We start from the raw sequence: 22,649 nt of genomic DNA on the forward strand, positions 1-22,649 counted from the left end.
CTGGGGAAGAGCTCGAGGATTGTGGGTATAGTTAGGTTGTTGAGGAAGACATCCCTGTGAAGGGAACAGTTAGATAAGCAAAGACTCTAAATGTTTCCCTCTGCCCTAGTGTTAAGAGTACACTAGTCAGGGGGCAAGGGCAGAGCTCCAAAGACCAACTTCCAGGCTTGCGTGAGGTACTAGTCATGGAAACAGTTGAGTTGCTAAGGGCAGTTTAAGTGCAGAGGACCTGCTGGCTATCCTGGTGGAGTTGGTGAGCCTCTGAGTCTGGAGTTCAGGGAGAAGCGTGGGTTGGAAATATAAATTTGAGAATCATAGCATAGACATGGTATGTAAGGCCATGATGCTGGACGAGAACACTAAGGAAGCCAGTATAGTTGGGGAAGAGGTCCAGGTGCGTGGGGAGCGCCAGTGTTGAGAGGTTGGGGGAGGGCACTCACTACAGCATGGGAAGAAAAGAATCAGGAGAATGTGCTATTCTGGAAGCCAGGGGAAGGAGTGGTAGCTGCACCAGATATTGCTGGTCAGCCAAAGGAAGAGAGGTAACCGTTAGTTTTGGCAACATGGAAATCAGGGTGTTTTGGGTGGCATTGGGCACAGCTCATAGGGAGGCAAGGAGGTACAAAGTCTGGGGAGCTCTTTCAAGGGGTGTTATGTGTGGGGGAACGGAGAAATGGGACTGTTGCTGTGGGACAGGATAAGTTTCATTTCCTTAGGTGGAGAAAATAGCAGTGTCTTATGCTGATAGAAACGATTCAGTAGAGGGGACTTTTGAAGATGTGACCAGGGGACAGACATTTGCTTCCTGATGGCTGAGAGATAGCGAAAGCACATGGGATCTGGGGCACCAGTGGAGGGGCGGCCCTAGATAGGGTGTTGATGGGGAGACAGGTGTAGGTGTAGGTGGGTAGGCAGAGGCAGAGGCTACAGGAGTCCCTTGCTAGCTGCTGTGTTTTCATAGTGAACGAGGAAGCTGGGTGATTGGGGGAGAGGATGATTAGTGGGTGGACCGGGGAGGAGTAGAAGGCTTGCCGGGAAGGCCTGAGGGTGCACGTGCAGCTAGCGCTCTTGAACATAAAATGGAAGCAGGCGTGTGGCTGTTTGCCACCAGTCTGTGATTTGTTGCTGTTGCAGACCATATCTAATGGGATTGGACTCGGGTTGTGAGTCTCCTTTGGTGCATCCACAGTACATATAAATGAGGAATTTTTGTAAAATGCTGTTCCAATCTTTTTTTTTGTTTTGTTTTTCAAAATTCAAGATAACTGCATGCTGCTTATATGTGTGGAAGTGCCCTCTAGTTGCATAGCAGCTCCCCCTTTGGCTCCACTGGATCCCCTGGACCCGAGTACCTGGCCTTCAGCCATGGACGCCTTGCACCCTGACTGCTCGCTACACACACCCTGGCGGGCCTGCAGTCCTCTGTGCAGGGTCTCACTCCTCTCCCAGTGGCTTTTGATTTTGGGCCCAGATTTTTTTTTTTTTTTAAGATTTTATTTATTTATTCATGAGAGATGCGGAGACATAGGCAGAGAGAGAAGCAGGCCCCATGTAGGGAGCTCTATGTGGGACTTGATCCCTGGACCCTGGGATCACGCCCTGAGCCAAAGGCAGACATTCAACTGCTGAGCCACCAGGCGTCCCTGGACCCTGATTAATCTCTGTGTTTCCTTGAACTTTTCTTCTGGAGGTAGCTTTTATTTTTTTAAATTGTGATAAAATACACATAGCATAAAATGTACACTTTAACCATTTTTAAGTGTACCGTTAGTGACATTCAGTACATTCGCATAGTGACCATCCATTCCCCAAAGCTTTCTTGTCATGCCAAACTGAAACCTCTGTACCTGCTAGGTGCCTCCTCCTTCTTCCCTCCCTCCCCAGCCTCGGCAACTACCTTTGTACTTTTTTTGCTGTGATTTTGACTGTTCTAGTGACCTCAGACAAGTGTAACCACACAGTTTTGTCTTCGTATGTTGGGCTTATTTCACAAACTGTGATGTCTTTAAGGTTCATCCATCCTGGAGCACGAGTCAGAATTTCATTCCTTTTTAAGGCTAAGACTCCATTGGATGTGCATGCCGTAGTTTGTTTACCCATTCCTCTGCTGATGGACACGGGTAGTTTCCACTTCTTGGCTGTGTGAATAATGCAGCTTGTGAACATCAAATGTACAAACATCTCTTCAAGTCCCTGCCTTCCGTTCTTTTTTTGGTTGAACATTTTAAAGAACCGCCATACTATTTTCCTCAGTGGCTGCACCCTTACACATTCCAGTCAGCAGTACACACAATCTGTTTTTCCACATCCTTGCCAACACTTGCTTGTTTGTTGATAATGGCCATCCTAATGGGTGTGTGTGGTGTCATCGTGATTTTGACTAAGGCAGCTTTAGACCAATTCTGAGTCCACTTTTGGGATTCAGATTGCCGCTATTGATTATATGAGGCACAGAAAAGGAAACAAAACCGTATACCCCATTTTGGTTGATGCTTCGTGCACAGTTTGTGTATCGTGATGAGCTGTTAAATTGGAGAGGTGGGCATGACTAGGGGTCTGGGACATTGTTCTGTATGAGGTGTAACTAATGGGAAGCACCCTGAGAGTGAGGATGATGTTGGAAACACAGTCCCTGCTTTTCTTCATGTCTCTTCATTCTTTGTCCTGCAAGCCTTTAGCTTTCCCTGGGAACCTTAGATTAACTTTAATTTCTTTATGTGATTATTAATACATATAGGAAAAGAAAAGATGGAGAATCTGGAAGGAGTATTCTCTTCTTCCATATTGTTGGTTATAATGCTTACTTTTATAGTAGAAAGCTTTACTTTTCAACCATTTGCTGTGGCTTCTTGACCTGACAAGTGAGTCATGACCTCCTTCAGAGGCCAGATAGTGTTGTTGTCTCTATAATAATTAACATGAAAATTTAAAATTAATGCTGTAATTTTTAATGCTGTGTGATCTTTAAAAAAATGAATGTTTCTAAAAGTGATAGATACTACATTTTGCAAAATGTTCAAATCTTTTGCCTGTTTTAAAATTGAGTTGTTTTCATATACTTGTATGAAACATATATAATGAGAATTTGTTATATGATCTGGATACAAGTCCTTTGTTGGATATGTGATTTACAGATATTTTCTCCCCATCTGTAGCTTGGCTTCTCAGTCTCTTAGATGTCTCTTGTAGAACAAAAATTTTCATTTTGATGAAGTCTGATTTGCTTTTCTTTTTATTTTATGAATTGTGCATTAGGTATCATGTTTAGGAAACCTTTGCTTTAATCCAAGGTAATTTAGGATTTTCTCTTTTTTTCTTCTAAATATTTTGTTTTGTATTTTTGGATTTATGATACATTTTGAGTTAAATTTTAAGGTGTAAGGTTTAGGTTGAGATTTTTTTTTTTTTTTTTTTTTTTTTTTGCCTGCCTATCCAGGCAGCACTGGATATCCAGTTACTCAGCACTATTTGTTGGTGAGACTGTCCTTTCTCTGTTGTTTTGTACTTTTGTGGAAAAAAAAAAAAGCAGGTAGTGGCCATGGCAGAAATAATCCAAAATAGATGGATAAATGAATGATAAATGGTATATCTATATTTGGCCATGAAAAGGAATGAATTATTGATACATGCTACAACATGGTTGAACTTGGAAAACATGTTAAAAGAAGCCTGTCACAAAAGATCATGTATTATATGATTCCATTTATATGACATATCCAGAATAGGCAAATCTAAGAGATAGAAAGTAGATTAGGGATTGTGTAGGACAGGAAGGGGGCCATGGGTTTATGAGGGTGATGATTAAATGGTATGGACTTTCTCTTTGTGGTGATGAAAGTATTGTAAAAAATTGGCTCTGATGATGGTTGCACCTATCTATGACTGTACTAGACACCACTGAATTATACGCTTTTAATGGATGAATTATGTTATGTGAATTATGTCAATAAAGTTGTTTAAAAATAATCAATTGGCCACATTTGTGTGGATCTGCTTCTAGACTCTCTTCTGTTCTGATCTGTATGTTTATCCCTTGACCGATACCACACTGTTTTGGTTACTGTAGATTTATAGTAACTTTAAATAGGTAGTGTACTTTCAAATTTGTTGTCAAAAATATTTCTAGCTATTCTAGTTCCTTTGTCTTTCCATATAAACTTTATAATCAGCTTGTATTTCCAAAAAAAAAAAAAAATCCTGCTGGAATTTTTACTGGAATTACATTAAGTCTATAGATAATTTATGGAGAATTACCTTTATTATATTGGGGCCTTTGATCCATGAATATAGTGTGTCTCTCAGTTTACTGAAGTATCTTTGCTTTCATTCATCAGAGTTTTTTAGGTTTCAGCATGTACATCTTGACGGGTTTTGTTAGATTTGTGCCCAAGTATGTCTTTTGGGGGGAAGCTATTGTAAATGATGTTTTCAGTTGTGTATTGCTAGTATACAGAAATGAGATTGAATTTTGTGTATTGATCTTGTATCCTCTGACCTTCCTGAAGAACTTATTTATGAGGTTTTTTGTTTTTTTTTTTTAAACATAGAATACTTGGGTTTGGTTTTTTTGTTTTTTGTTTTTTTAATTTATATAGTCATGACAGACACAGAGAGAGAGAGGCAGAGACACAGGCAGAGGGAGAAGCGGGTTCCATGCAGGGAGCCTGACATGGGACTCGATCCCAGGTCTCTAGGATCAGGCCCTGGGCTGAAGGTGGCGCTAAACCGCTGAGCCACCTGGGCTGCCCCTGGATTTTTTCTTTGTAGACAATCATATCATTTGTGAATGGGAATATTTATATTTCTAGAGTTGTCCATGGTACTCCCTTCTCCTTTAAATGTGTGCAGCATCTGGACTCTGTGATAATTTGTTTCCTCACTCTCTCTGCCTCTCTCAAGACTGGCTAGTGGTTTATCTATTTTACTGACCTTTTCAAAACATCAGCTTTTGGTTTCATTGTTTTTTTTTTTCTCTCTTGCTCTTGATTTTTTTTTTTCTTTTTTCAATTTCATTGATTTCTGTTTTTTGTTTGCTTCTGTCTGCTTGCTTTGGGTTTATTTTGCCTTTTTTAAAAAGTTAAGGTGGAAGTTTAGGTTATTGATTTTAGATTTCTTTTTGAAAATGACCTCTCATGCTGTACTTTTTTTTTTTTTTAAAGCAATTTAAACATATTCTGTTTGCTTCTGGCTGCCATGATTTCTCATTAGAATTCTGTAGTAATTCACTGTGTTCTTCTCCTAAGTAACATGCTGTTTTTCTCTGCTTTCAAGATTGTTTCTTTGTCTTTAGGTTTCAGCAGTTTGGTTATACTCTGTTATATTGCATATGATTTATTTTATTGATCTATTTTCATGTTCACTGACTCATTTCTCCTGCTTCTCCTTTCTGTTACTCCCATTCAGTGAGTTTTTGAAACTTCAGTAATCACACTCTTTAATTTTAAAATTCCTATTTGGTTTTTCAGTGTATCTTATGACACTTTTTATTTTCCCGTATGTTTCAAGAGGGTATGTTGACATTTTTATCATTAGCTGCTTTGAGGTCTCTGTCAGGTTTTTCTGGAGTCAGCATCATCTCATTGTTGGCACTGGTAGATTGTCTTTTTCCCTCATGAGCTAGAAATCTTCTGATGCTTCATGTGCCCTGTTATTTTGTATTGAATCCTAGATATTTTGAATATTATGAGATTCTTGGTCTTATTTAAATCCTGTGGAGAATGCTGATAATCTTGTGTCGCAGTCGGCTTCGGGTTAGGCCTTAATTCCTCACGTTCCAGTGTCTGTGCACGTTGCTCCCACTGTCAGCTTTGTGGTGTGGTCGTGACCTGTGTCACGTGTGATCCATGTGGCCGGTCTGGGACCTGGGCAGCTGTCTCTCTGTTAGTTCAGGTTGGAAAGTCTCTGGAAGGCTGCTCACTAGCAGGTCCGTGCATAGCAGCACGGGGTGAGCCCAACAGTTCACGGACCACTCTGGGGCTGTTTTCTTGAGCGCCTCCTGCTCTGGAATTCCTAAGAGCTCACTGTCTGTGTCTCTGGGGTTCCCCTTTTCCATTCTCTGATCAGAAGGTTGGGGCCCTTCGTGCTGCCCACTTTCTTGATTGCTGTTGCACGTGGTCTCAGTCTGTGGAGGACCAGGGTAAACTCATTGCTGTTGGGTGTTAGCTGCTTTCTGGATCCATCTGCTACTTTTTACCTTTTAGAGTCTCCACATAGATGCTTAGATATTCTGTCCGGGTTTTATAGTGAGAGAGGCTGGTGTGTTCTTGTTCCATCTTCTGCACAACTACAACTCCTGAGTGATTTTTAAGGTGAATTAGAGATTTCCCCATGGTACTAATTATATCACTTTACGTTACTATTATTAATATGGTACTGAAATAATATGTTATTGGAATTCATTTTTGGTAAGTGACTCACCCGTATGCTTCACATAGTTGTACTTTTACTAGAAAGTCTGGCATATTTTGGACCAAGGAACTTATATTCTGGCATTTCAGTTCCACTTTTCTCCCCGTACAGATGAGGTGTTCACGCTTCTTCAGAGCTTTGTCCTGTCTACTACCGAAAGTGTTTCCGAATTTATCCTCCGACGGCTCACTATGAATGAACTCAGTAGTGTAAGTACTCACAGGAGTAACTTTTTCTTCATTAATATTTGAGTGATTACTTACTGGCAGGCATTATATGAAATTTAGACTATTAATGTGATACTTTCTGGAAAAGCCACCTTTTAGGAAGCAGAAAAAACTTTAAGCTTTGGAGTTTCATCGTTCCATTCCACCTGGGTCATAACCGAGGCCCCGGGAGAGTTGTGGAGCCTTTCTGAACTTGTGCTTTCTCATCCGCAAAATGGAGATAATATATCCATTCCCCGGGGTGTGAGAATCCACATGGTATGACCTGCTTGGAATACTTCTCATACCTAGGCAGGTTAGGTCCTAGCATCCAGAGTGTCATTTGGCAGGTTTGGGGCCAGACCAGCCATCAGTATGGGTCTGTTTTTAAAGCTCCATAAGCGATTCTGAAACACAGAATAGGTATTAGTGGGTCTGAGGTGAGCATCCTTTTCTGCTGTCTCTGCTTTCCACATATTTTGTTCCCTGTAAGACAGCTGAGAAAAAGAGTACCTGAAACTAAGAAAACACTGCAGGGTGGGATCCTGGGGTGGCTCAGCAGTTTAGCACCTGCCTTCAGCCCAGGGCGTGATCCTGGAGTCCTGGGATCAAGTCCCATGTCAGGCTCCCTGCATGGAGCCTTCTTCTCCCTCTGCCTCTCTCTGTCTCTGTGTCTCTCATGAATAAATAAATAAAATCTTTAAAAGCAACAACAACAAAAAAACAAACAAAAAACACTTCAGGGTAACTGCACTGGGATTTCAAAAAAAAAAAGTTTTCCTTTTTCGTAAATATTTTGAAAATGCCTATCCTTCTAGAAATGTTTATTATGCTTAATTTTTTTTTTTGTTTTGGTCGAAATCTTTAGGGACAAATGTCGAAGCTTTAGAATCAGTAGGTTGTTAATAAATTGAGAAAATATACTTACTTTAATTTTTATTAGAATACTCAAGTACATTTGATAGGCCTGTGAGCAGGTGCGAAAATACAGAAAGGCATGTTGTCTACTGAAAGACCTGAGCTGTTTTGGTAGGAAGGCAAGGCAACTGAAAAAAAAAAACTCTGGAGTGGGGAATGTTAACTGTCTTCTTACTAAGCAGTTATTAATAGTGGTTTTGCTACACCTTCATTTCCAAGAAGGGCTTTAATGAAGAAGTTTGTTTGGTTTGTTTTGCTTCAATAGCAATATCTTACCTTTATATTAGGGAAAATTTCTGGCATACACAAAAGAAGTAAATTGGACCTCTGTGTACCCATTGTAGATCATAACTATTTGTTTGGAATTTAAAGCTAAAAATACCTTTAAAAGGGGGAAGGGTTCATGTGCTTTTGTTTAACAACATTCTCACGGAAAAAAGCCCTCGTTTGAGTACCCATTTCCATGGCTGATTTCAAGTTACAAACAGGAGGCCCTGGACCTGGAGAGTGAGGATGGGCCTGGGGCTTGCTGCAGGCTGCTTGGGCACACCGCAGCCCCCTGCCCTCAGCCCCCTGGGAGCAGCAGCCCCCAGACTGTGAGCCCAGCTCCTGCTCTCTCCTTGGTGCTGCTGACTGCAGCAGTCTGGCCTTCATCCTCTTCCCTCTGCTCCAGGACCTTACTGGTGAGAGTCTGTCATTTTCTCAGTCTCTCCTTGTCTCCTGGGTTCTTTTCATGAGCATCAGAACAGCTTTGAGAGTCCCTCATCTCAAGGAGCCCTGTGTCTGTTCCCCGGTCCCTCCAGTGCCTGATGTCCTTTTCTCCCTGAGCTGATCTGTAAACACACTGTGTAGCTCCCCTCTCATCTGGTTTCTGCCTCGGTCATGGCTCAGAAACAGTTCTCTCTGAAGCTGTCAGTGACTTCTTTCTCATAAACCTGATGGACACTTTTCAAACCATAGTTTTCGTGACTCCTCAGCCCCAGTGGACACATCAGCCACTTCCCCCTCGAATCACTAGCCATCCTGAGCATCCCTGACACCTTCCTCTCCTGGGGCAATCCCATCTCTCCACCATAACCCCACCTTCCCTTCAAACGTGTGTTCTCTATTAGAGAGCCTTGTACATCAGAGCTTTAGAAAGTGGCTCATGCCCTTCTCCCCCACTCCTGCTGCGAGGCGGTCTGGACTGCACCCGCAGTGTCAGCTGTGCCAGGGACCCTACATGACCATCTCTACTGCAGGCTGCTCCCCCGAGCTCCCTGCCCTGTCAGCCAAGTGCCCTTGGACAACTCCAGTTGAATTTCTCACACTTAAGCCATTCAGAACTGAAGCCCTTACCATTCCCTTCCCAGGAATGTTCTACCATCCAGCCAATTTCTCGAGCCTCTAATTTAGGAATTCTGACACTTTGCCTCTCACTCTCAGTACTGGTTTTGGTCTATACCAGGTCCTGCAGTTGTTATTCTGTTTGCATTATGTCCTGGCACTTGGCTACATGCCTAACATGTCGTGGTTGCTCAGCAAAAACTGAGAGAGTGGATGAATTCTGTGTTTCTGGGTGCCCTGGAAGGCTGCTGATTATCAGTAATAGGTATACTGATAATACTTAGGGCCACCACTCAGGGCTACTCCACTTAGCGTACTTTCTCTCAGTTTGTTCAAAACCCTGTGGTGGATGGATTTAATACTCCCCATTTTGTGGATGAGGAATCTGAGGCCTACAGAGGTTGTGTCACAGCTGGTGGGTGGTAGCACTAGACTGAACTCTAAGTCACGGAGACGCGGTTAATTCTGCCTCTGCACTTACCAGCTCTGAGAGGCTGAGTGAGCTATGTGACCTCTCCAGAACTTAGTCATCATCTTAGGAAAGTGGGATCGTAACCTCTCTAATAAGAGTGGAGGTCACTGCTCTAATTGTTACTTATGACGTGTTGGCCCTGGGATGCAAGAGTTGGTAGAGCATAGTTTCTGATTTCCAGGGTCTTCTGAGCAAAGCTTGAGCTGATGAGTACATTTTGATGTGTGCTGCAGTTGTGCTGAATGCACAGTCCCCCTGTAAGCTCAGAGGAGGAAGTCCTTAGTTCTGTGTGGGGAGATCATGGAGGGCTTCTTGGAGGAAATGACTTTTTCTCTCATTAATATCTTGTTTCAATACTTTTAAATACGGTAATTTTTTTAAGTTTTTATTTATTCATGAGAGAGAGAGAGAGAGAGAGAGAGAGGGGCAGAGACATAGAGAAGCAGGCTCCATGCCGTGAGCCTGACGCGGGGCTTGATCCCGGGACTCCAGGACTACGCCCTGGGCCAAAGGCGGGCACTGAACCGCTGAGACACCCAGGAATCCCTGTAATTTTTTTCTTGTCTGAACTCTCATTGTTTTGTGAAATCACAGACCCCGTCTGTTAAGTGTTTTATTGTTTGTCTTTAGGTTTCAGATCTGGATCGTTGCCATTTATACCTGATGGTATTAACTGAGCTTATAAATCTCCATTTGAAGGTTGGGTGGAAAAGAGGCAACCCCATTTGGAGAGTTATTTCTCCTCTGAAAAATGCATCCATTCAGCATCTTCAGGAGTTGGACAGTGGACAGGTAATCCTCGATTCAAGGTGTATAGTTATGTTGAATAAGGCATACATAAAATACATATTTGATTATTAACATTCTGACATAAGCATCTGCTATTTCATTTAAAATAGTGTCCTTTGTTCATAATATCTGATGAAGATTGGGACTCTTCTAATATTAGGTATATAACAAAGGTATGGTGACTTTAATCTTAAAACCATTTGGATACAGATAGTGGATTTGTACAGAGTCTTTGCCCAGGTACCGTTAAGGGACAGTTTAATATATGTAAATAGATATGATATATGATAATGTGACATGTAATATGTGAATATGTGACATAACATATGTACATCCAGCAACCCCCATCCTTGGCTCTCTACCTTGTTGTCTATCCCGGTCTTCTGCTGCTCTCCCCGCATCCCACAGTACCCCTGATGCTGCAGTCACACATAGGGGGGCACCTCCTAGAGCCTCACAGATCACAAGCACATGCCACATCTTTTCTCATCTAGCCTTTCCTTCAGTCTGGTCCTTCTGCTGATGACACCATCTCTTCTAGTATGCGTGTGTCAGTAGTGTCAGTAGTCTGGTCAATTCTTTAGGGCCCAACTTGGATTGATGTCTCATTCTTTCCTTCATTTCTCTGTTGTTCTTTATGCTTCATAGGGTTTATCTTGTTTTTGGAATAACTTACATGTAGATGTCTTGTCCTCTGGATTTTAGTACCTGGAAGCTTTTCTTAAACATGGCATACGAAGGTATAGTTATGAGCATAGACTTTAGAGTTAGACTTCCTAGGTGTAGATCTTGGCTTGATCTTTGCTAGCTGTGTGACCTTAAGGAAGTTACTTAACCTCTCTGTGCCTTATTTACCACACCTGCAAAATGAGGGTTATTAAGTTGATAATGAGAATTAAAGTGAGGTCATGCATGTTAAAACTTCAGAACAGTGCCTGGCACATAGAAGGGCTCACTGAATGTTAGCTACTTTACCTTAACACAGCATAACTGTTTAATAAGATTGAGGTGACTCATAGAGTAGTCCAGGCTGCTGATTAAAGCAGGGAAGGTCCTTGTTTGCTTTAATCATCTTGATATATATATATATATATATATATATATATATATATATTTTTTTTTTTTTTTAGAGATGGGGAAGGGGGAGATAAACAGAAGGAGAGGAAGAGAATCTTACACAGGCTTCACGCTCAGCACGGAGCCCAACATAGGGGCTCAGTCTCACGACTCTGAGACCATGACCTGAGCTGAAATCAAGAGTAGGACACACTACCGACTGAGCCACCCAGATGCTCCGATAATCTAATTTTTAAAGTAATTTTAAAGAACTGTCCAAAAAAAAAAAAAAAAAAAGAACTGTCCCAAAATAAAATGGTAAAGAGGCCCAGTTACTACTTGTGCATCCTGTCTAGCACATTTTAGTGTGTTAGTGCTATGAAAGGACATTGTGAATTTTTATGTAGACCCAAATCATGAACCATAACGCCTTTTATTTATTTATTTTTTTAACACAATCATTCTTAAAGATGGCTTTTAGTAATTCAATGAGTTACATTAAGGTTGATGGGTACCATACTGGCTAAAAGTAACATTAAATTATTTCTTGTGTTGAGGGTGTTGTTATGTAAAATTTACACATAGAGATACTTGCTTTATTTTAGGGGAGTTGGTAAGGGAAGGCATGGAGCAGTAGTACAAAGTTCCTCTCAGGTGGAGACGTGTCTGGCTGGCAGCCTATGGGAGCATTATTGCGGTCTCTCCGGGCAGCTGTTTTCAAAGTGTGGACTCTTACTGGCACTCCTAGCTTCTTAGCTTGGGATGACTGATTTTTCTCTCCAAGTACAAAACCAGGCTGTTTTGGTTTCCTTCTTTTGTGTTCCTCCAGGTAGATTTCAAGTGCTTTCCATGAAATCACCCATTTCTGTGATCTTCGCAGTAACCCTATGAATAGATTCTCTTACTGTCCCCATTTCCCAGGTGAGGATGTGTCCACAGCCTTGTCCCTGTGGTTCATGAGTAGCTCTGAGCTGATGGGCTGTGTCACCTCCCCAAGAGCAGCATACAGCTGGCAAAGGAGTTATTTACACAGATGCCTGGAGTCTTTTTCTTTTTTTCTCTTAACATACTTCAGCCAAGCAGTTAAAGTTAAAACTCATCCATAGAAATGTATCTAGATGTGTATGTGAGTAGGAAAAAGGCCAAGAAGTATGGCTTCACATACATGTGGAGGTTCAGTATGTAGCTACTCCTACTTCCAGGAACCCACCTGTCAAGTTGAAGAGATCAAATGTCATCTTAGTTGGAACTGCTGAATTTTTATTGCCACTTTAAATTTGTTCCTAGCCAATTTGTACAGGGGTGGTGAAACTGATTGACTAGTAATACTGGGTTTCCTTTTATTGCCTCTGATGTTCAGTAGCGGGCAGGGAAAGGGGAAGGAGGGTGTGAGGCATCCAGAGGCTGGGAGCTCGGGTCCTGATGGTTAAGATTGGCTCGTGGGAAACAAGACTTCCATTTTTCCCTTAGGATCCGACACTTGCAAGGCAGATCCAGAGGGTTGTTAGTATGGCTGCTTTGGCTATGGTGTGTGAGGCCATTGATCAGAAGCCGGAACTACAGCTCGACTCTTTGGATGCTGGACCTACAGAAAGGTTCCTCTCCTCTCTCCCACTCAATTGTACACTGCAGAAGCCCCATGCAGAGAAGCAGAGCAGGTGTGTTCACGCCAGGGGTCAGCATATATGGGAAGGGCATCTTTTTGCTAATTGTTGAAAATTTCATTCTTGTTTAGTCATTGAGATAATGAGTGATTGCCCAGCCATGTTTATAGAATATAGGAATCTGAAGATGATGATGTATTACCATATCTCTGTTACTGCAAAGCAACCGACTTTATTGCATGTTGTTTTCAGTGAATGACATGAAGTAATAGTTAAGAGGTTGAGGTCTATGTGGTTTCCTTGCTTTTTGGTAGACAGGATCTTTAGTAGTGACCGTTGAATTTCTTTCCTGGTAAAGGTCATTACTGCATGCAGAAGGTACTGACCCAACATGAGGGAGCTGTGACAATGTGTTTGTTTCAGTTCCTTTGAAGAATCATCAGCTTCCCAAGGATGGGGGAAAATAGTTGCACAGTATATCCATGATCAGTGGATTTGCCTGTCTTTCTTGCTGAGGAAATATCACACTCTGATACCAGCGTCAGAGGGTGAGGTTCTGGAACCCATCCTGCCTGCTATTCAGATGCCAGTCCGGACTTTGCAGGCTGCGCTAGAGGCCCTCACAGTACTGCCTTCAGATCAAGTCTTGCCTGTGTTCCGCTGCATGAAAATTCTGGTTCCCAAGGTACAATACAGTGAGGCGCAAACTAAAGAGTAACTGCAAACGCAGAGATTAAGTGATACTTACATATTTCTCTCTTTCCTTTCTTCCTTCCAGCTTTTGACCTCCTCTGAAGCACTTTGTGTAGAGTCTTTTGACACGGCTTGGAAAATTATATCTGCCTTAAGCAATACTCAGCTGATATTCTGGTCTAATTTAAAAGCTTTTGTTCAGTTTGTTTTTGATACCAAAGTTCTTACCATTGCTGCAAAAATCAAGGGCCAGGCATATTTCAAAATAAAAGAGGTAACTTTTTCTTTTTTTACAGGGGTAAAAATGCATAACATGAAATTTGTCATTTTAATCATTTTAAGTGTACAGTTCAGTAGGGTGTGTTCACATTGCTGTATCAGGTCTCCACAACTTTCTTAACTCATTAATTCCCTTTTCTTCCCTCCCCAGCCCCTGCTAACCACCATTCTACTTTACTATTTCTGTGAATTCAACTACTTTAGATGAAAAGGCGGTCATTTTTTCTTTTCTTTCTTTCTTTCTTTCTTTTTTTTTTAAGATTATTTACTTATTTATTTATTCATGAGAGACACAGAGAGAGGTAGAAACATAGGCAGAGGGAGAAGCAGGCTCCATGCAGGGAGCCTGATGCGGGATTCAATCCCTGGTCTCTAGGACCAGGCCCTGGGCTGAAGGCAGCGCTAAACCGCTGAGCCACCCGGGCTGCCCTTATTTTCTTTTTAATTTGTGTGACCTATAGCACATGAGGAAGAAGAGAGTTATGTTTGTAGTTACATACATTTGTTGTTGTGTATTCACACATTCAGTCCCTAAATATTTTGAACCTTCTTCAGTGTCATGAGTTAGAACAAACTGTGAGATGGAAGACTACATGCAGAAGAGTAGCTGGTGAGCCACATGTGCTGCAAAAATTAACTTTATTTGATTCACATAATGCTTAAACATTTTTTAATTAGTTTCCAACTTTTAAGAATTGGGAAATTTGCAAGAAAATCTGTATTTCCCCTTCTCTTAGAATGTTGGCAAATCGGACTGCCTGGCAACACCGGCCATTCCCAGGAGTTGCCCGTCCAGAGAGGGCATGCCCCTTCCACTTCTGTACTCCACAACAAGTCCTTGACTCCTCCTGGATACCAAAAGCAGACCACAGGTGCCATTTGTCACCACACTTATGCTTGTTGCTTTTCTTGTATAGAGAAATACTTCTCTGAATATAAACTTCTCCAAAGATCCCCCTGGTTTCTGCTGGCATTTACGACCACTGATACATAGTAGGGAACATGATGTGGTGGATGCCATCATGCCTCAGAATTAATGTATACCTTGTTATCCAAAAGAAATGAAAAATAAGGTCTTTTTATTATGCTGCTATCCCTGCCCTGCCCCTCTGTCCTTTCTTGCCACACAGGACACACTCAAAGACTGAGGTCATTGCTTCTCAGGGAAAGGGGGTGTTAACAAATTGCAGAGAGAACTGTACATGTAGAGGGTGATACGTTTTTCCTCCCTTTCATTCTGTTACTCTGGGAAGTTCTTTCTCTTGGAAAGTCCTAGAAGGATATCGCTATCAAAATTTTATTTAGTTTTCTTATTGAGAAAGTAAAAAATTAGCATTTTGTGATTATTGATGATCTCACAAAATTTTAGCAATAAATAATTTTTTAATTTTTTATACTCTGTAGTTATATTGAAACTGTCATTTGAAGCCATTCAAGTGAGTTTTCAGTAACACTTTTTTTCTTTTAACTGAATGGGCTAAAGAATAAAATGGCCATTGTTTCTCATTCCAGATTATGTACAAGATAATTGAAATGTCTGCTATAAAAACTGGAGTCTTCAATACACTGATAAGTTATTGCTGCAAATCTTGGATAGTTTCTGCTTCAGATGTCCCCCAAGTATCTTTATCAAGTGCTAAAAATTATAGTGAACTTGTCCTGGAGGCTTGTATATTTGGAACTGTGTTTAGGCGTGATCAAAGGTAAAAGATGCCGTTATTTTAACCTTCATAATTCATACTGAGTACCTATTGGAATAGAATTAGATCTTTCTTTTGAGGCTTTCAATTAGAAAAATATAAAGCATTAATTAAATTTGGCATTTTAATTTTTTTGTATCTAAAACCTCTTCTTTGTCAAATATTTTTTATGGGAAGACTTATTCAGGATGTACAGACCTACATAGAAAATCTTGGACACGATTGTGCAGCAAACATGGTTATTGAAAAGTAAGTATGGTGAATTTTCCATATCTAAATATAAATGGAATATTCAAAATTTAACATCAGATGAGAGACATCCTGTATTTGTTAAATGTAATAAATGTTTACTAGTAATCTCTACAAAATACTGAAAGAGCCATCAAAAGCATGAGAGAAATCATTTTCCCTTGCTAATATATCAGACCTAAAATTCTTTGCTAAAATTTGATAAGCTTAAAAAATTCTTAAAAGGTGAAGAAAAAGTAAGAAGAAATTCTAACATAACATGAGAAGATTTTTTTTTACAATGTTACTACATTCTTGATGGGAATAAATGAATATTTTCTTGGGGAAAAAATTTGGTGCAAGGTCCAGTATAAATAAGAAAATGAGATGGGGAACATAAAACCCCTATTCTTCTCCTTCTTTTAGGTGGAGGGGTGATCATCAGCATACACACGTTATTCTTTTTTGGGGAAGAAAGGGGTCACAGTTCATCATTTAACAAGTCAGTCTCCCACCCACAAAAATAAAATTATGCCTAACATGCTTTTAAAGGCTTTTTTTTTAACATCTTATGTTAAAGTTTTGATTTCTAGAATAAGACTTTTCTTATCTAACTTCTAAATTTTTTGGAACTTGTCATGTGGCTATTTTTCATTTTATTATTTCACATAATTTTCAAAAATGTGTTTAGATGTTTTAAAAAATGATAATTATATATATGTATCACAAAGTATTAATTAAAGTGACACTTATTCACATTATAACAGCTGCTGTGAACTTTGGAAATGCCTATAAACAGTTTCACTTAATTGATCTTCCCACATTTGGATACAGAAAGTACTGAGATGCTCAGAGCATGCAGTGCTCCCGAGTTCCCAGCACTTGGAGAAGGTGCATATACCGTGCATACCGTGCACAGTAAATATGAGCCATCAGGTGTTTGATGTGTGTGTTCAGCCCCTGAGCAAACAGGCATCCATGGTCTTCTGCAAGGAACTATCTCATGAGCTGTGATCTGTTTTGTCTACAGAGAAGATCTCATTGACCCAGAATGGGTAGTGTGTGTACTGTTTTGCCAGAATTCTGGGGGAATATGTGCTCAGACTCTGTACAGGCTCTCTTTTTGAGATATGTATTTGTTATCTTCCATTATCCTGAATTGAAAAAGCATTGTCATTAAGTATGGAGCTACTTAAACTTAGAAATCCTCGGAAGATTTTGATATTTTGAAATGATTGTTTGACATATTTTTCTGTTGTGAAAATGTATTAACATAGTTTGTCATTTTACATTTTTTTAGTACTAAAAGAGAAGACCACTATGTGAGAATTTGTGCTGTCAAATTCCTGTGTTTGTTACATGGCTCAAATGTATCTCATAAGTTGTTTATGGAAGATCTTGCAATCAAGCTATTAGATAAAGTAAATATACAATATTTACTTTGTTTTTGTTTCTGTGCAGTTAACAAGTCAAAATCAAACATTTGCCCTGTATGTTGACACACTATGTATTCTAAACATTTTTTTATCAGGAAGAAACTTGAGGCTTATGTTCCCTAGTTTTAGTTAACTCTTGGTTAGTGATTGTCCAACCCAAATGTTTGGTTTTCCCTGTACTGTCTAAACTTTGCTCAGTGTATTTGCTAGTGCCAGTCAGAAACAGTTAGGTTTAGAGTGACATATCCATATATTGTTTCGTGTAAGAAATGGGATAAAAAGGTAAAAAATTTAGCAAGTGGCATAATGTGAAGAATTTTTTTTTTCATCTGCAAAATCATTTGTAAATCTGGGGAGAAGATAGGACGGATTAAGTCACAATGCTCTCTTCTGAATTTGAAGCTGCACCAGACAGAGTCCTGGTCTGCTTTGTCACCTCTGGGTTATACTGAGACATAACTGATGATCGTAGCCCCCACTTAATCCACTTGTGTTGAAATCATCATGCATTTATTTTCTGAAGGCAACTGATAAGCTTCAGTTATACACAGTCTGAGAAGTATTTTTTTAATTTAAAAATCCTCCCTTTGCACCATTGGAGTCAAGGGAGACGTCTCAGAGGAAATAGTGTTTTACTAATTCCCTATAGTATGAGTAAGACTTTAAGGTAGCAGAATAGTACCATCATCTAGAACACAAAGATGTATTATAGTGAATATTGATGCACAATACAAAAATAGAAGGGTGTTTTGAGGCAAAGTAAAGCACAATAAGGAGGAGGGATAGCTATTTAGAGCGTCAGAAAGGGCTGCTCTGATGGATGCCATTGGCGGAACTCTGTGTAAGGTTGGGGAATGCCTGGAACGGCTAGTGTCCCCAGGCAAATGAAGGAAGTGCTGCTGGAGGCGTGGAGGGACATGAGGCTGCCCATTGGCTGTTAGATTCAGCACGAAGGCTGTCATTAGTCACCTCTACAAAGACCTTTTCCTGGGATGGTGAAAATGAGAACCTCATGGTTGGGGAGCCAGTGGAGACGGTGAGTATAGGGACTCTTGAGTTTGCTCTGAGAGAGGAGGAGTGGCTGGGATGGTGTCTGGTTGGAGATGTGGTTTAAGGGCTCGTTTGTATGTTGAAGGAATTGATCCAACAGAGGGGAGAAATGATAGCTATGGAGAGGCTGGAAGTGGACACACAGGTGAAACCCTTGAGTTGCCACTTTACAACTACTAGGAGGATGGCTATTATAACAGCCTGAAAATCACCAGCACTGGTGAATCTTGAAATCATCATGCTAGGTGAGAAGAAGCCTGTCAGAAAGGGCCACACACTGTGAGATTTATAGGAAGTGTCAGGATAGGCAAATCTGCAGAGACAGAATAGATTAGTGGCTGCTGGGCCAGGGGCTGGGGGCAAGGAGAGGTTGGGAAGCGATGGTGCAGGATTCCTTTTCAGAGTAATGAGAATGATCTGGAATAGAGAGTGGTGATGCTTGCACAGCTCTATGAATATACCCAAACTCACTGAATTGGACACTTTAAATTGGTGATTTTTATGATTTGTGAATTATATATTTTTTAAAAATCCTTGAATAATCTAGATTGGCTCTAATGTCCATTAGAAGGATCAGCTTTATTTAGGAGATGGAAAAGCAAAGACAGAAATTTTATTTATTTATTTTTTTAAGATGTATTTATTTATTCATAGAGACACACACGGGGGTGGGGGGGGGTGCAGAAACACAGGCAGAGGGAGAAGCAGGCTCCGTGCAGAGAGCCCGACGTGGGACTTGATCCTGGGTCTCCAGGATCACACCCTGGGCTGCAGGTGGCCCTAAACCGCTGCGCCACTGGGGCTGCCCAGAAGATTTATATATTAGACACTGGCTCATGCCAAATTGTTTTTTGAAGATGACGAAAATGAGCAGAGCAACTAATAAATGAAAAGGTAATTTGAAAATAAAGAAAAATGAAAGAATAATCCTAGAGAAAGTGGAAAAAGATTGTATCCAGGGCGGAGTGGGCCTTCTAAGTGTGGTCAGGAGTGATCGCCCTCTGAGCTGGAGAAAGGAGCAGGGCAGGGTTGAAGGAGGGCATGCCTGGGACACTTGTATTCTCAGCCAGGAAGCAGGTTTCTAAAGAGAAGAGGCAGAAACACGGTCAGTGTTTGAAAACCAAGGTGAAGGTTGAAGTTATATCAATGTCCTCAGTTAGAATTAATACCTGGTAATGCTTAAAGCAGGCCTTTCCATCCAGAGTGCAGAGAGCACAGAGGGTGGGGACTATGCACTGCTGTGTCACTGCTTCCATGCTGTGTGTCTAATGTATCACTTTAGAGGTTCAGTTTCAAGTACATGGAGGGACAGAGTGAATCAGGAGGACTTGGAGGTAGAGGGGGAGGTGGTGGAGGTGGAGGAGGAGTAGGAGGTGGAGGAAGAGGTGGAAGGGTGGATGTGGAGGAGGAAGAAGGGTTGAGGTAGAGGAGGAGGAGGAGGCGAAGGTGGAGTAGGAGATGGTGGAGGAAGTGGAACTGGTGAATGGTGGTGGTGGAGGGAAGAGGAGGAGATGAAGCTGGTGGGTGGTGGTGGGTGGTGATGTGATGGTGGAGGAGGAGGTGGAGGGAGGAGGAGGAGGAGGAGGTTGTGGCAAGCTGGGGAGTACTTCAAGGCCCACCTGGCACCCCGCATTCACAGAGCCTCAGCAGCCTGGCTCTGGGCGCATGGCGGCCTGGCCACCCAGCAGGCCAGCAGTTATTGAGCTCCCCACCTTTGTGGTCCTCCCCACTCTCCATTCTCTAGGTTTTACCAAGGCAAATGCGGTTAGTTTTCTGCTTACCTTTTACTGAAAACTTGCTGATATTTTATAAAAAGTAGCTTTAAAAGTGGTCCATTCCTGGCTGGCCTCAGCAGCTACCATCAATGGACAGTCTTGTTGGGTTTACCTCTGATACTCCCCCCAACACATGTTATTTTGAAGCCAATCCCGACATCAGTTTCATCCATAAAAATTTCAATATGCATCTCAGGAAGATAAGAATTATTTTTGTTAGTCATAACTATAATACCATTTTCACACCTAAATTCATAATTCCTTTGTATTATCAAATATCCATCAGTGTTTAAATTTACCATTGCTTTACATTTTTTTCAGTTTCTTTGCTTGAAATATGACCCAAATAAGGTCCATACCCTGCCATTGGTTAGTTGAAATATCTCTAATGCCTCTTAATCTATAGACTTGTCTCATTCACTTTAAACTTGAAAATGTATTTTTTGGAGAAACCAGATTGTTTTCATCTTAGGGACTTTCACAGTCTGAATTTTGCTGTTTGAATTTCCATGATGCCCTTTATGTTTCTCTGGCCCCTGATTTTGTACAAGACAGTATCGAGATCAAGAGTCTTGATCAAATTTAAGTTTGATTTTCCTTTTTGGGGGTAAATATAGGACAAGAGTATCCATCCATCCGGAAGTATAGAATATTCACCTGTTTCTCCTTTCAGGGTGTTAGCTACTGATGAATTCCCTTGTTCTGTGAATTCTTCAGGAGCAGCAGGATGGTGATACTTTAATTCTCTTGTTCCTTTTTATTAGCTGAAGTTCATTGTATCCGAATATGAAGTATCTAGATACCTGGGATATATTTCCTGTAGGAAAGACAGGATAAGTGCTTGCCTTATTTCTGTTATTTATCAGTTTTCAAAATAACAGATTTGCTTCCTAGTGTCTTTTAGTTTCTTCTAAGATGATGAGTTGTTTTTGTTTTTCTTTATTTTTAGCTTAAACATATTGATGTGTTTCAGTCCATTATAGTTACTATTAGTGTTTGAATTATTCCAATTTTGGTCAGGTGAAAGAGAAAACCTGAGAACATAGTGTTGGATGTATTAAATTTGAATTGCTATTGTGCATCCATGTGAAATTACCCAATAATAGGCAGGTGGGAATATGTTGTGTAGGAAAGAAATGGGAGTCCCCAGACCCAGCAATGAATGTGAAGACCGTAGAGAGAGGCCAAGAATGGAGATTTAGGAAACACCAACATTTGAAGTGTATTCATGGGAAAAGGAACCAGAGAAAGATCATGAGAAAGAGGTCAGAGAAGTGAGTATAGAACCAGAATTGAATGGTGGTCTGGTGTTGCTCGTGGCCTTAACTTATCTGGTTGGAGATTCTTGTCTGTCGAAAATCTGGCATAGGAACCTCCATGAATTTGTCCATGATGATGAAGTTTAAACTCAGAGCCTGTTCTGTCCCACCACAAACTGTGTCTAGGTGGCCGTCACTGGGGGAACCACTGTCACCAAGAGCAGGTTAGGCACCGGGGACAGAAGCTCGGGGGATTTCTGGGTTTTCAGAAGCACATGGGGGTATGGCCATTTGGCAGTAGGTGAAGGGACAGCAAACATGCAAGGCAAGATTTGTACTTTTAAAAAGTTGATTTGAAGAACCTCTGAAAGGAACATAAGGACTTTTCTTCCTCCAATATGAGAAGGTAGAGGTTGAAGACAAAGTCAATCAGGAAGGCTGAAGGAAGATTGTTGAGGTAGGAAGGACTGTATAGCCAGAGTAAGAAACTGGACTGGGTTAAAGCCGTGATGAAGGTGGTAAAGATTTCAGATTCTCCTTGTGGACATGGGAATGAGAAAAGACCTGAGAAGAGCAAAATGACTGTCTGGCACTGTCATTTGTTTGTTCTTAATTTGAATGTAGTAGACATGCACGTTAGGTTGGTTCAAGGTGATTTGACAAGTCTTCACGTTATGCTGGGCTCAGGACAGTGTAGCTGCCATCTGTCCTGTTATGACACTGGCACAGTATCATTGTTCCTTATGCACTGTTCCTTATGCTCTGCTTTTTATCCCTGTGACTTATTCATTCCCTAACTGGAGGCTTGGACCATCCCCTGCCCCCTTCACCCGGTCTACCTGGCACCCCATACCTCCCCTCTGCCATCAGCTTGCTCCCTGTTTTGTTGTTCTGGTTCTGCGATTGTTCATTCATTTTTTTTTAAGATTCCGTTTATGAATGCAATCTTATTCTTCTGTTCTCTGGACCAGCAGCTTCCATATCACCAGGGAATGTGTTAGAAATGCAGATTCCTGGGCCCCATCCCCATTCTCCTGAGTCACAGACTCTGGCAGTAGGGCTGGCAGTCCTCACGAGCCCTCAAGGTGATTCTGAGCACTGCAGAATTGGAGACCAGCAGGCTAGTGGTGCTGAGGGTCCAGCCAAAGCTAGAATCCGTACTTTTAATCAAGTCAGGAAGGGCAGGTGATTTTTTTTCTTCTTCAGCAATCCTGACAACTGGAAAGTAGGATCAGATTATTTAAGACCACTGGGTTGATTCAAAAGAAGAGGACTCACAAATAGGTTTGAGGTTGTTGTGAGAAGAATGGAATGTACTCTTGAAGATACTGCAGAGATTATTCTTGGGGCTCAGATGAGGTCAGGAGGTGTGTGAAGCTAGAGAGGTTGGTAGACAGAGAAAAGAACGATCTTTCTGAATATAAAAGAGCATGGTGAGTAGAACAAGTAA

General features: G+C 41.2%; 1 protein-coding gene across 6 annotated transcripts in view; it reads left to right on the top strand.

Moving 5' to 3' along the window:
* Positions 1-22,649, top strand: part of TARBP1 (TAR (HIV-1) RNA binding protein 1) — an 81,849-nt gene that overhangs the window by 32,869 nt on the left and 26,331 nt on the right. For all 6 annotated transcript variants that reach the window (XR_005357770.1, XR_005357769.1, XM_038533876.1 and 3 more), the window contains exons 13-20: positions 6,520-6,617; positions 9,961-10,122; positions 12,646-12,833; positions 13,203-13,464; positions 13,558-13,746; positions 15,264-15,454; positions 15,629-15,700; positions 16,980-17,100. Coding sequence is in view for 4 of the 6 variants with exons in the window: in XM_038533876.1 (XP_038389804.1) it covers positions 6,520-6,617; positions 9,961-10,122; positions 12,646-12,833; positions 13,203-13,464; positions 13,558-13,746; positions 15,264-15,454; positions 15,629-15,700; positions 16,980-17,100 (1,283 nt within the window). In the remaining 2 variants the exon portion in view is untranslated. The remainder of the gene's footprint in view (positions 1-6,519; positions 6,618-9,960; positions 10,123-12,645; positions 12,834-13,202; positions 13,465-13,557; positions 13,747-15,263; positions 15,455-15,628; positions 15,701-16,979; positions 17,101-22,649) is intronic.

Source organism: Canis lupus, chromosome 4 (genome assembly GCF_011100685.1).
Source record: "Canis lupus familiaris isolate Mischka breed German Shepherd chromosome 4, alternate assembly UU_Cfam_GSD_1.0, whole genome shotgun sequence".
Lineage (NCBI taxonomy): Eukaryota > Metazoa > Chordata > Mammalia > Carnivora > Canidae > Canis > Canis lupus.